The sequence below is a fragment of the Thunnus albacares genome, chromosome 24, assembly GCF_914725855.1.
Source record: "Thunnus albacares chromosome 24, fThuAlb1.1, whole genome shotgun sequence".
Classification (NCBI taxonomy): domain Eukaryota; kingdom Metazoa; phylum Chordata; class Actinopteri; order Scombriformes; family Scombridae; genus Thunnus; species Thunnus albacares.
In genome coordinates, this window is record NC_058129.1 from 3,109,660 (window position 1) to 3,123,165 (window position 13,506).

The 13,506-nt window shown below is 39.3% G+C and overlaps 1 protein-coding gene across 10 annotated transcripts in view; it reads right to left on the reverse strand.

Annotated features, from left to right (window-relative positions):
- The window catches only part of dmd (dystrophin), a 320,693-nt gene that overhangs the window by 50,499 nt on the left and 256,688 nt on the right, over positions 1 to 13,506 (reverse strand). For all 10 annotated transcript variants that reach the window (XM_044344903.1, XM_044344899.1, XM_044344896.1 and 7 more), the window contains 4 exons: positions 12,357 to 12,625; positions 11,183 to 11,329; positions 4,498 to 4,561; positions 1,241 to 1,301 (listed from right to left, as the gene is read on the reverse strand). In XM_044344903.1, the coding sequence (XP_044200838.1) occupies positions 1,241 to 1,301; positions 4,498 to 4,561; positions 11,183 to 11,329; positions 12,357 to 12,625 (541 nt within the window). The remainder of the gene's footprint in view (positions 1 to 1,240; positions 1,302 to 4,497; positions 4,562 to 11,182; positions 11,330 to 12,356; positions 12,626 to 13,506) is intronic.

Here is a 13,506-nt window from a genome sequence, read left to right on the forward strand (position 1 = left end):
TTAAAAACACATCAGTGAGACACACTGTCGCACAGGGTGACAAGTTCCTTCATTATCATGAACACACACACTGTTGTTTATCTTGAATCAATCCCACACACACTGTCCTGCTGCCAGAAACACTCACTAGAGCAGCAAAAGCTGAAACTAGTCCTCAACAAATGCACTATTTCCTCCTGTTTGAGTAACATTTGCTAAAAAATACAGTGACCAGCTGTTTTAGGTCATTACTCAGTCTTGTTTAGATGAAATGTTCAGTAGGAACCAATGGGCTTGGAGCTGACAGCCATAGACAGGAGAGGGATGGACTAACGCATTGTTGGTTCTGGTCTTTTCATGGAATTTATTGACAATAAATTACTTTATTAACAACTTGCTGTTGTCATCACCACCACTACCTTGTAGTTTTAGGAAGCCTTGTCTGAAAATGCAACTGAATCAAAGCTATAAACACAGCATCATGGACTCCCAACAGATGTATTTCTGAAGGTGCATTCAGACCAGATTTTGCCTGGTGAAATTTACTTGAGTGGTGTGGTGAAAAGCAGGCAGGACAGGAAATGATGCAGATAGTTTTGTACACATAAACTGCAGGAGCTGGTATGGCTAGTGGGCTAACAGGAGTAGTCAGCAAAGTTGTAAATTATATAGCTTCTCTTCAAAGACTTTACTGTCAATCATGATTAGTGTTCTTAAGAGTCACTACAGCAAAATAGCATTCAGAATATAAATAATCATATTTCCTAATGACAGGTCAATCCTGCACTCTGGCTCTCTTAAACTGGCCAGTCATTGGCAATTTCATGTTTATGAGTTTAATCAGATTAAACTCTCAAACAAGTGAATGTGACTCACCCTGTTTCTCACTGAGATGTTCGGGGAATGAAATCTGGTGTGACTGCACCTTCAGTCCAGGATCACTATTTTTAATTTATCTATTTGCACTGACTGGTGGTGGAGAACATCTGGCTACTAGTGGTTATTAGGTATCGATTCTAAAAGTGGACTTGTGAGCTATGAATGTGAACAACACATTTCTGCACTTTTCGGGCCTTTGAAGTACAACATTTTAAACCATTTCAAAGATGACTGACTGAGGTTGCATGTCTCATTTTCTGGCAATGCAAAGCACACTCCACCTCGTTAAAATGTTAGTGCACTCACATTACAAATTTGTGTCCCTTCCATGAAATTTCCATCACATGTCTAGTCAGATTTGTTGTGTTTTTTCAGTACTTACTTTATGTAGTAGGGCACGTTGTTTGGGGAGATGCCCTTCTCGAAGGGGCTCTCTACAGATCCTGTTGAGACAAAGAAACAAGGGTCAACAACTACTCAAACTGTCTGCAGGCTATTAAACTTTTAACACATGCTTTACTGCAGGATCAACATCCTGTAGGTCTAACAAAAGCATGCCCATCCAGGGAATGTCTATGCAGCAGTTACCAAAACATCATATGTAGTGAAAAGTTTTTCTTTTCGGGGCGGCTGTGGCTCAGGAGATAGAACGGATCATCCACTAATCAGAAAGTTGGTTCGATCCCCGGCTCCTCTTGGCCGCATGTCAAAGTGTCCAGACACTGAACCCCATCAGTGTGTGAATGTGTGTGTGAATGGGTGAATGTTGGCATGTGTTATAAAGCGCTTTGAGTGGTAGGTAGACTAGAAAAGCTCTATATAAATGCAATTCATTTACCACTTCCTTCAAAGTAATATATGTAATAATGAACAACAACAGAAAAACAAGAAATACTTCTAATTATCTTACCTATTATGCCCAAGAGAGTTGGCACACCAACCATTAAAGCAGTCTGTGCTTTCTGGGAATTGTCAGCACAGCTGGAATGCATCTCTGACCAATCAGATTGCTTGGTTGAAACTACTCGCTGTATAAGCGTTATTGTGCCCCGTGGGTAATATTGGCAGCAGTTAAAAACAGAACAATGCATCGAGGGACAACTGCCAGAACACATGCGGCGTATATTACCATAGCAGTGAGATATGAAAAACATGTACCCTCTCACTGCTCTCACACCATCATCATCATCATCACTGTCATTTTTATTACAACCAAATCACCACTCTATCTGTCCTAGATGGATGGAACATTTCCGAACAAATGTGACACTGTAAACAGTATCTCATCCCCAAACCCACAAGGGATATTTCAATCTGTTTTTTCCTTTGATGACATGATATTTTATGTATGTAGTTGGGCTGTTTTACCATCTTTTCCATCATTTTACAGCATACATTATTGCTATCTAACCACTTTATTAGTGTTTGAAGTGTCAATTTCATTTTTTGTTTCTTTATTTTCTTAGTTTTTTCTTACAAGCGCCCCTGTGGTTCTTCAGTTTTAATCACTGACATGAGCATAATTGTGATGTTGTGATCTTATGTTGTCTAGTCTTTTAATTATTCTGTAGATGAGCTGTAATTAAACTAAAAAAAGAGAATTGATGAGAAAAAGCAGCTCACAGTGTGAGAAGTAACTCCAGGTAAAAGTCCTTAGATTAAAAAAAAATCATCCCTTGGTATTAAATGTTAAATGTAGAGAGTTACTGAGAGTCACTTTGTGTCCTTTTTCACTCTCCTTTTAAATGCCAAAGTCTACCTGTGATTTCTTTTTTACCTCTGTCTCACATTTTTACATGCTGTGCTGAGTTTTATATATATATATATATATATATATATATATATATATATATATATATGCAGGTAAGTGCAAGAGAAACAGTTGTGCTGCTGTTGGTGGAGCTGCTGTGAAGATGGGTTTCTGCTGTATGATTTTTAGTGGTTATTAGTGAAAATGGTTAGGTCCAGAGAGATGACTGCACTGGAAAAGAAATATAATGACTGTTCATCACAGTTAGATGATATTATAATTATCAGTTACATTATCGTCTAACTGTGACCACCAATTGACCTCTCACCAAGCCCTGATTAGCGATTGGTCAAAATGAGTTGTTGCTATGCCGGTCAAGCTTTCATTCACAGCACATTTGCAGTTCATAATGATAACAGTGGTATATGTATCAAAATTCTCAGTATTTTTTTAAACAATGGGTCATTGATTTCAGACATAAGTAGACAAATGCAGGCATCTCATTTTTAGCTGAAGACTGTTACTTTTGCTGGCTGAAATGACTGTGGCTAGCAGATTAGATCAGTTTTATCTAGCTAGCTAAGTTAGTGTTAATGTAATGTAATAATGTAATGTAATTAACTCTACATCACATGTTTTTGTCTGCAGTTGCTGTAGTATAAACACCCCCCCAAATCTAATGAGGAGCAGAACAGAGCTGATGACGTTACTCTGAACTCTGTTATACCACTCTAAGACAGCAGAGGTGCGTGGGTCCAACACGGGACCCATTCATGAGTCAGCTGTCACACTCCGGTCTGCTGTGTAGTTTATACACTTCACTGACAAACCTTAGAATTATACTGAGTTGCATCAAATCAAAATGCTTGTAAAAAATCATATGGTCCATCAGTGTGGTCACTGCCCTAACTCCACTCTTTAGAAAGAGTTGTCCATCCATGCACTACTGCAGTAGCACATGTCATTTACAGATCATTCACAGAAATGTCCGTGCAGCCTGGTGCAATGGCAATGATTTTTGTATCGCCTAGGGTAGGGGACATTGTAAACAAACTGCAGAGAAAGCTACTGGATTTATACACTGAGCACAACTGAACCCATATGGATTAAATGAGGAAATTAATTTATCTTGTTTTCTATGAATGTTCTGAGAAATAAATCCATTGTGTGTTTTATGATCGTATGATGTTTCCTAATAAGATCTCCAAAGATCTCCAGGTCTCATCTTTCCAAATCCTGCATCAGTTGTCCTGTCTGTTGAGCTTCAGTTGGCTGCTGCACAGAGACTACTACACCATAATCCCAATGTTATTAACTAATAGTAGTAGTGCTTAGTTGCTAGACTTTTACATTGTGGAGGCTGGAGATAAACCACCCGGACCATGTTTACATCTGACACAATCAATACAACAATCAATGAGGGACTTTAATCCATATGCTCTCATCCATACCTGACTGAATCATATAGGATTAAGTGTTGGGGTCGTTTAGGAAATCAGTGATAGAACTAAAAAAAAAAAAAACAAGTTCAGCAGATCAATACACCATCATAGGCTCAGTGACGAGCCAAATGAGTCACAGTCTTTATATACTCTCCCCTTCTCATCACTTAGTCATTCAGTGACCTGTTGACAGTCGAACGCCGTGTCGCTCTTTCTCTCAACGCTGACACATCACTTACTGAGTGCCACTGAGTGAGATGCTGTCATGAGGTGGGTGCTTCATTTCGTCTTAAACATTTTGTCTTATCTCCCCCTCACACACACACACATACACACACACACACACACACAGATACACACTGCTCACCTCTTGAGAAGCATGTCAACTGTCAATAGTCTGATGTATGCAGGTAGATGTGGGTGCACATTAGTGTGTGTTTTACTCACTGTGAATGAGGCCAAAGTCCCTGTGAGCGTCCGTCAGCTGCTTCAGATGTTCTGTGATGGAGATCTGACAGAGAAAGATGGAAAGAAACGCATTTTAAATAAACAGATCGATAGAGAGAGAGAGAGAGGGAAACCAGGATTTCTAGCCAAATTCACTGCAGTCATGTGCTGAAGACAACTGTAGCAGCAACAAGCACTTAAGTTGACAAAAAAGGGTTTTCAAGCAGGCCAACTGCTTAACAGATAGAAATGTTGTAATGCCTTCATTTTCTGTTTTTAGGCTGATTTTACCCAAAGAAATAATATCTAAAGAACCTACAAAATACCTAAAAAACACACTCTGTTTTTAGATCATTTTCAAGTAAATCAAGGAGAAAATACAGAACCTGTCGTGTTCACTTTAACTAGTTTAAGAAAAATAGTGTTTAGCTGCTAAGCGTGGATTAACAAAATTAACTCCTGAGATGTTGGTTCATCAAAATGGATATTTTTCAATCACAGATAAGAGAGAGAGACTGTACATTTAATTTTAACTTGAAACTCTGGCTATCTGGCCAGCTAGCTGCTAGATTTCTCTTCATATAACTGTCTTGCTTTATCTGTATAGTTGTCTGTTTCTCTGTGGCGGAGAGCACAGTTTGACAAATAGATATATTTATTGTTCTCATTGGGATTTTTTTAAGTGTGAAGGTGGGTTCAACAGCTCACAGATTAAACTAGAGTGTAGTAACATTTACAAAACCAGAATGTACAACACAGCCAGTGTGCAGTTAGTTACAGTTGTAGGCTACTGTCTGGTTCTTAGCTCTGTTTTGTTGCACAGCAGATTTTGCAAGCTGTTTTCATGTCAATTATACATTCCAAAGGAATAACTAAGTTTTAAATGGTAAAACAGATACCAAAAAACAAGAGTGTACCTGAATTATTCTATTATTTTTATCATTTCATGAAAAATACTACCATATATTCTAATGAATATTCAAATATTTAAAACATTAATTAAAAATATTATCTGCAGTTTTTTAATTATGGCGGGAAATCCCTGTTATCCAAGAAAAGAGGAAACATATTCCTGGGAAGAAAACTTCCAACCATAATGCTTCCTTAAAGTAATAAATGGCTTTATAATGTGATGAGGGGAATACACTGGTGGGTGATTTTTGTGTGTGTGTCACTGTGAACTGTGGCACATGATGGACTGTTGCAAAGAATGAACAGTAAAAAGATACAAGGATGGGCAGACAGAGGGAGAGGAAGGGAGGGGAGGAGACACAAAGACAAGCATGGACATCCAACCTTCTATGAATCCTCCATTCAATGGAAGGAAATAGCATCAAAATTGTTCATTCTCATGGATTGAACTGTACAATCCCCTAACGCGGGTTGTAGAGGTTGCAAAACAATCCCATTCAATGGAGCACATCCACAGGCACTATACTCTCAATACACTATGACACTTACACAAAGGGAAATCAGCCAAAAAGAAAAAAAAAAAGGCTGACATTCCTTTTATTCTCAGTGGAAAATGCAAAATCTCAAGATAGTTTGGCCATTAAAATGCAGTTTGATAAAATTTCTAGCGTGAAATGTGCATTTTATTTTAGTTCAGTGAATGTATATGATGTTTAGTTTGTCAGTTATTATGAAGATATTTTCAGGCTTTCTATCGTTACTATGGTGATTGCTATGGACACTGCTATCACTGAAACCACATAGCTTACATGTTTGAATCATTGTCTTTGCTCCTTCAATTCTGAGAAATAAAGTTTTTTTTGTCAGTTTTTGATTTCAAATTACCGCCGGTCGGCTGCAACCTGAATCCAAAGGCCACCATCTCTGTCAAGAAAAGGCTTTTTATAGCTTATGATTTCTTTCCATTGAAAGGAGGATTTATAGTAGGTCGGCTGGCTTGGAAGAGATAATTGAATTTGTAGTGGAGGAATTAGGGAGGATGTGGTCTCCTGTGAGTCTCCTTCAGCTCTGAATGAGCTGTCTATCTAGATGGAGTTAAGATAATTGTGCCAAATCAGCACAACTCTGTAGGTACACACAGAGAGGCGGGGCTAGGCCCGGCAGGATACACACTTGTCTCCTGGCTAACTCTTGTCATTGATCCAAATCTAAATAACCCATTCTACAGAGTATCTTTGTTGCAACAACTGTTACAATATGAGGTTCTATATGTTAACTCAAATATCACTGACATTAAATTTCCAACTTGAACTTCCATCATTTTTATGTTTTACTGAATGCTCATCTGTGAGTACGGAGGATTCACCAGTTCAAAATACAAATAAAAACACAAAAACATATGGAGGTCAAGTAGAGGACAAGACTGCTGCTGAGAAGTGATGAGTTCAAGTAACAAAAATAAACTCCCACACACTGTTACCATTTATGGTAAATTTAATGAATAGCTATGATTCTGAGACTCAGAAATGCATGGTGGTCAAGCAGAAAACTAATTTCAGAAAATACATTTTTAATGGAAAATGCAATATTTAGCTCCCTTAGGAGTAAAATTAGGATATGATGATTCTGAATTTATTGTCCACTTTCCTTTGAGTTTTAAACAATAGTTCATCATTTTGGGAATATGCTTATTCACTTGCTTCCCGAGGGTTAGACAAAAAGATTGATACCACTCTCATCTCTGTCCATTATCTATGGAGGAATAGCCAGGAGTCGATTAGCTTAGCTTAGCATAAAGACTGGAAGCACTCCAAAGTTCAAAAATACAGCTACCAACGTGTCTAAAACTCACGATTAACATGGTGTATCTTGTTGTTTTTGTTCAATCCATACATATACAGAACAAACAAAGTTTATAGGGAGTTACTTCTTGTAACAATTTCTCTTTCTAGTCACCATGAAATAGTTACAGAACGTAACTTCATGTTAAAACACAACTTGTCATTTATACATTGGTTTGTGTATGGATCAGACAAGATGGAGCTTTCAAGCATCATCGATCAAAAAAGAAATGGAGATTTGAACATTTACGATTCCAAAAACTGGGCAAACTCAATCTGCTGATGAATACCTGATTGAAAGCTCCAGAACATTTAGACCTTAATAGTAAGATTGTGCTGTCAACACCCTGAAGAATCTGACAGTTGCGTTTTCTAAAATTGGTGAACTTGTGCTTGGCGAACTGAGCCTACGTTCAAGCAAGGATACTTCACTGACATATTCTCAGATTCTTCTACTTCCATTGAACCTTTCCAATCTGATGTATAACTCACATAAAAGCCAGCTGATGCTTGCAGGCATGAATTCAGTCCGGTACCCACACTTGCCAGTTAGCTGCACCCTGAACGTCCCCGGAGGAGCCGCTGTGTGTCTATAATCACTGATGCTTCCTGACACAATGTTCAATGATCTAATGTTCCCAGGCAACACATGCAGCTCTGGCCGGCATGCGGAGCTTTGGCAGACGATGATTAGCGACAGATTTTTGTTCCGGGAAATAAAAAAGTGAATCATTGGAAGCTTAAAGGCGTCTCAACTTTCTTTGATAGAAGTCTTGGAGCTGAGTGACTGAGATTGGTTATTATCCAGTCTGAGTGGACAGATTGGCTGATTAACCATCCAGCCTTTCATCCGCAACCCCAATGAGAAGCCCACTGATGACACATTGTCAGGGGAGTGTGTGTATGTATATGTGTGTGTGTGTGTGATGAAGAACACATGAAGATGAAGATATGACAGTGATGACTGGTCCATTTTTGGTTTTTTGCTTCGATGTGACATGAAACCAAACGATGAAATTACCTTCGAGTCCACCTCACCCAATCCATTTCTGCCTGAGTTGTTTTTCCCCGTATCCACGGTAACCTAATTAGAATTGTACAAACAAGAGGAGTGGGATTGTTGAGGAGGAATTTGTCGCAATTACTCAGAGTGCACTGTGTCCCCATGCCGACCAATCAGCTTCAACCTTTTAGGCACGAAAGAACACTGTGAACCGACTAAAGTGACCTGAATGTGCAGGTACCACTCTCTCCAACACACACACACACACACACACACACACACACACAGACTTCTATCCACCACCCTGCCATTAAAAACGATGCCAAAATTCCTGGGCAAACATGCCGCTCCCATTAAACCACCTACAATGGAAAGTGACTTTTCAAAAACTGGCAGTTAAAGCCTCTTTTCTGTCCAAATGAAACACTTAATTCTCTCCTTAAAAAGGACCTTTTCATATCAGCTCATGTTTAAAAGTGTAAACAGAAAGAATAATCCTGTCCTGACTGAAAACGAGACCAGTATCAAGCGGGTTCTGAACAAGGCCCGTATTCATCAAGCTGCTAAAAGTAGTCCTTCACTGTTTCTCCTACTTGCAAACTTAAGAATGAAACTTTTTCATCATTACTTTTGACTTTAAAATGCTCTGAAATTTAAGAAAGCTCCAGAGGTCTCTTAAGGTCTGGTCACAACAAAAAATGGCAGTGAAATTCCTTTGTGAAATGTTTGGCTCTAGAAGAAGTAGTAGCTGGAGTAGTGATTACTCACAGGGTTAGTTGGTGAAGTGCTTTAGCTGGTGAGCTAACCGCTAACACACTAGCCAGCCAGGACAATGCTACACTAGTCTGTCACAATAGCTGCCAAAAGTTATTTCTTATTTTATCTATAGCGGGAGGCGTTTTGTTCTAAGGCTTGTACACTGTTTCATTCAATATATAGTTGTATTGCAGAGGATAAAAACACTCTCCAAGCAAATACGCTTTCTAAATGTTTGCTAACTGTCAGTCAGCTCTGACTCTGACAGGACATTAAGGTCATACAATATTTATTTATCATTATTTAAAAGAGGTATTTGTACCATTAACTCCTGTCTGTAAACCACTGCTCTGTTGTGGAGCAGTTTATACACTGACAGAGAAAAGCTGACAGAGCATTACAGAAAATAAGCTATGATAGCTTCCTCAGTCACAGGTCAAGTTCACCAAAGTTGAACTCAAAGTGAAAATGCTTCACGGTGATGCTGCATGCTACTTTAGCTGAGGTATATTTCTTTATAATCACTTTCCACTCATCTTCATTGTCTGCACTCATCACTGTGGTACTAAATTCTCCTCATGATTTTTCTGATGTACTTTGTCAACCTGCAGTAGAATTTCCTCCTCCTCTAGTAGGGTTTTCTTTTTGTTTCCATGCCAATATTTCAACCCCATTTATTATACATGTCTTGCACTGTTGTGAATTGCTACTGGAGATATTAAGGATTTCACACAAATACAATGAACTTTTAAAATGAAAAAATCCATGTAGTTTTGCTGAATAACACATCACTGAGTGAAATGCATTTTTTTTTTTAATAAGGATGAATAATATAGCAGACGTAGGATAAATCATTGTGTCTGATTAGCTATTCCAACTGGGATTAATCATCAGATCACTTAAGAGTTGATCACTTCACTGTAAGTAGAAGTGAGTTACTTGATAAATGTCTCTTATTCATCACACTTGAAGAACAAATACGTTTTTTACTCCTCAGCTGGCTCTTTAGAGCATTATTAAGTGTAATAGAAGTTTGATTAATACAGGCCCAGGTCTCATTTGGAAATGTAAGTTTTTGTTTCTTATATAACCATGAATCACCCGCTGTCTATCTACATCAACTACACTGATGTTCTCACCTTCACTACAAAACAAAGTGTGTCAGTGTGTGTGTGTGTGTGTGTGTAAGCATCTGGTCAGGTGCTAACTTCAGAGAGACCGTCCGTCTGGTCCCGTCACTGTGGTATCACCGTGGCGCCCATCTCTGCCCAGGACGTCTTGGCATTAGTTGGTCTCTCTGGCAGCTGATTGGCTCTATCTGTCACCCCCAGTAACAATCACTGTCTGACTTCCAGCATGGCTGCCACTGTGTTTATTGAGACTGATAGAGGCACATCCTGTGCTGCCTCTGATCACCAACACATGGTGTGAACACACATACACCATTTGTGTGTGTGTGTCTGTGCACTTGTTGTCCTTATTACAGCTTTTCCATAAAGTTACACATGCTCACAGGTGCACACAGACAGACATACACTCATGTTGACATTATGTTTGACATGTTGCTTAGCCCATTATAAACACGATAAAAGCTGTATAATCACTATAATCACATAAACCAAATACAATCATTTATTATTTTGATACTTAAATACTGAATATACCATCTTGGAGTGTGAAATTTCCATATGTACGGTATGTTTACATTAGTTTAACAATTAAAATACAAAAAGTTGCAGATCTAGAAATCATTTTACACTCAAGTCTTTGGCACAATTGTAACAGGAGAATCTACATTTGTCATTTTAGCATGTGAGAGCCTGCAGACTCATGAAGTCATTATCCTTGAACGTTACTGAAAAAATAAGAAAATTATAATATAACTACAGAATATTTTGGCTTACAGTTGCTATCTGTAATTGGTGACCTGGCCAAAAAGTCTTGACAGTGTCAGAAAGTTGCACATGTTCTTAGGACTTGAAAGATGCTACATTGAGATACTTGAATATGACTTTGAGGTGTGTACAGCCATCCGCCCTGGCAAAAGTTTGTGGACATAAATGTGTGTGTAAATGCAGATATGTACAGTACATTGTATATATCTGCAGAGGATTATCAGTGTTTCTGATTTTCCTGAATGAGCACGTGTGTGTTTGTGTGCATGACAGTGTACCTGCAGCAGTCTCCAGCGTGTGTTGAGATCTTCGATGCGTTCCAGGTTGCTAGGCGACAGGTGGATGTCAGGTGGACCAAAAGTGGACACCAGCTGGTTCATGTGTGTTACGTCATCCTGAATAGGAGCAATTTCATCCTGGAACTCCTGCAACACACACACACACACACACACACACACACACACACAGATGGGAAACACAGACAGGGTGTTAGTAGCCCTCAGTTCCATCTTGTTTCTCACCTCATCTGTTCTAACAAAAAGAAACAGATACATCCATCATGTAAACCCCACTTTTCCTGCTTGGTTAATGCTTGCTGATGTATAGAAAATGCTGACAGGCTTAAGTAGGATAAATGCTACATGAGGTGCCTCCAATGTGGCTATCTGCTTAACATTGATGGTTGATGGATGCAAAGTGGGCGAACACTTCTGTACTTTTTACATGAGCACTAGGGTGCTGTATTTAAACCAAATTAATGATTGCCAATTTCCTTTCTTACTGAGTTTGATTGTGCAAGACATCTGCTGGATTGCTTGACAGCACAAAAAAAAAAGGTTTGCTTTATGGCAACAAAGACGAAAAGTGTGCTGTTCTTTCATGCAAACTAAAGCTCTGATGTGGTGGAGGCAGAGAAATGCCGATGGGAATAAAAAAAAAAAAAAAATCCAACATACTTCTTTCATGTTTTATGTGCCTCTTCAGAAACATGAAAGAGAAATGACAGCAGAAAAAGAGAGGAATGTGTAGTTACATGCTCCCTGTGAGAAGAAGTGAGGCGGTTTGGAGGAAATATATGGTTTTAGTAACACCCCCCCCCATTGGAGAAGGTGTAACTGTTGTGTAAAATGTGTTAATAATGTGTTGTGTTGCTCTGGGGCCTCAGCTCTAGGTCCTCATCCTCCTGCAGCCAATCAGTCCATCTGGGAGTATATAAAGGATGAGGAGTTGCACTTCTAATCCTCTTTCCGCTGTCTGCTGCCTGCTGAAACGCTGAGTATTTGTGTATTGTGAGCTATTTTAGCAGAACTAAACTCCCCCTAAACCAACTTGGTCTAGGGGCGAAGCTTAATTAATTATGAAAAATATAATGCCATCAATCATCTCAACCATGGTCTCATATGTTCAAAGTCATTATACCGACACCTGATAATGAGCGTCACTCAATCTGACCTTGACTCTGTCGATGTGCTCTGGCAGTGAGTCGATCAGCAGGTCTCCCACAGGTTCCCACGCCTCCTTCACCATCTCCGCCTGCCTCAGCTGTCCGTCCAGCAAGTCCTCCGCCTCCTGGAGCTCCATCAGGCGACGCAGAGCCAGCTCCAGCCTCCTCTGCCATTCGGCCGAGTCAGCGTTGAGCCGGTCCCACTTGGTTATCACGTCGTCTGCTTCCTTACGCAGGACTCGCCCCACGTTCTGGGCTCGCTCCTCTGGACTGATATCTAAAGGTTAGAAGAAGAAGTATGTGAACATTATTTTCTTAACATACAAACCAACAAAGGATTATCACCTGACTCTGCAGTTGCCATCAGTTCTGCAGAGTTTTAGTGTCTTTAAACTCACTGTTTTGGTTCAGTCTTACGGCTCTCATCATTTCAGGCTGCAGAAGGCTGCTGTTTTCTGCTAAAAAGCTGTGAACCCCACAGCTGTTATCACATTTTCATTCAAATGTTACTAAAGTCTGATTTGTGCAAGGCAGTACTCAACATCACCCGTTTCCCAACTTAGCCCCGCCCACTCAAAGCAGCGAGAAAAGCAAGGAGAAGAGACATAGGAGACATCATTCACAGTAAAAAGCTGTTTGAAAATGTATTTCGTATGTAAATAAATACATTTTCACACATAATCCTCCCTCAGCTCTAATAAAACTTAAAGATCCCCTCCAGACATGTATTCAGACATATAAAAAGACTGCTTGGAACAATAATGTGTGTCTTAATATGGTTTTTCCACATAACATCCCCTCCTTCTCCTTCATTGAAAATCCAGATTCTATAAATATGCAAATATTTTTTCATTTTAAAAGTTTAACTGCTGAACACAAGATGTCTCCTACTTCACTGTAAAGTCCATTTTCAGTGTTTGTGAAGTGGGGGCTTCAAGTTTCCACATCACACTTGTTAAAGTTGCATGTTGGACCACTATTAGCTTCCAAACCAGTTGTAATGTTACAAATCATGCTTGTTGGCTCGCCCCCTAAAATCTGATTTTCAATGAGCACAGAGAAGCTTCCCACTTTCAGCAGATGAATGTGAAAAACTCTGAACATACATCATTCTGCACAGAGAAGCTCAAACATCCAACTGTAGGAGCAAGAAGAAAA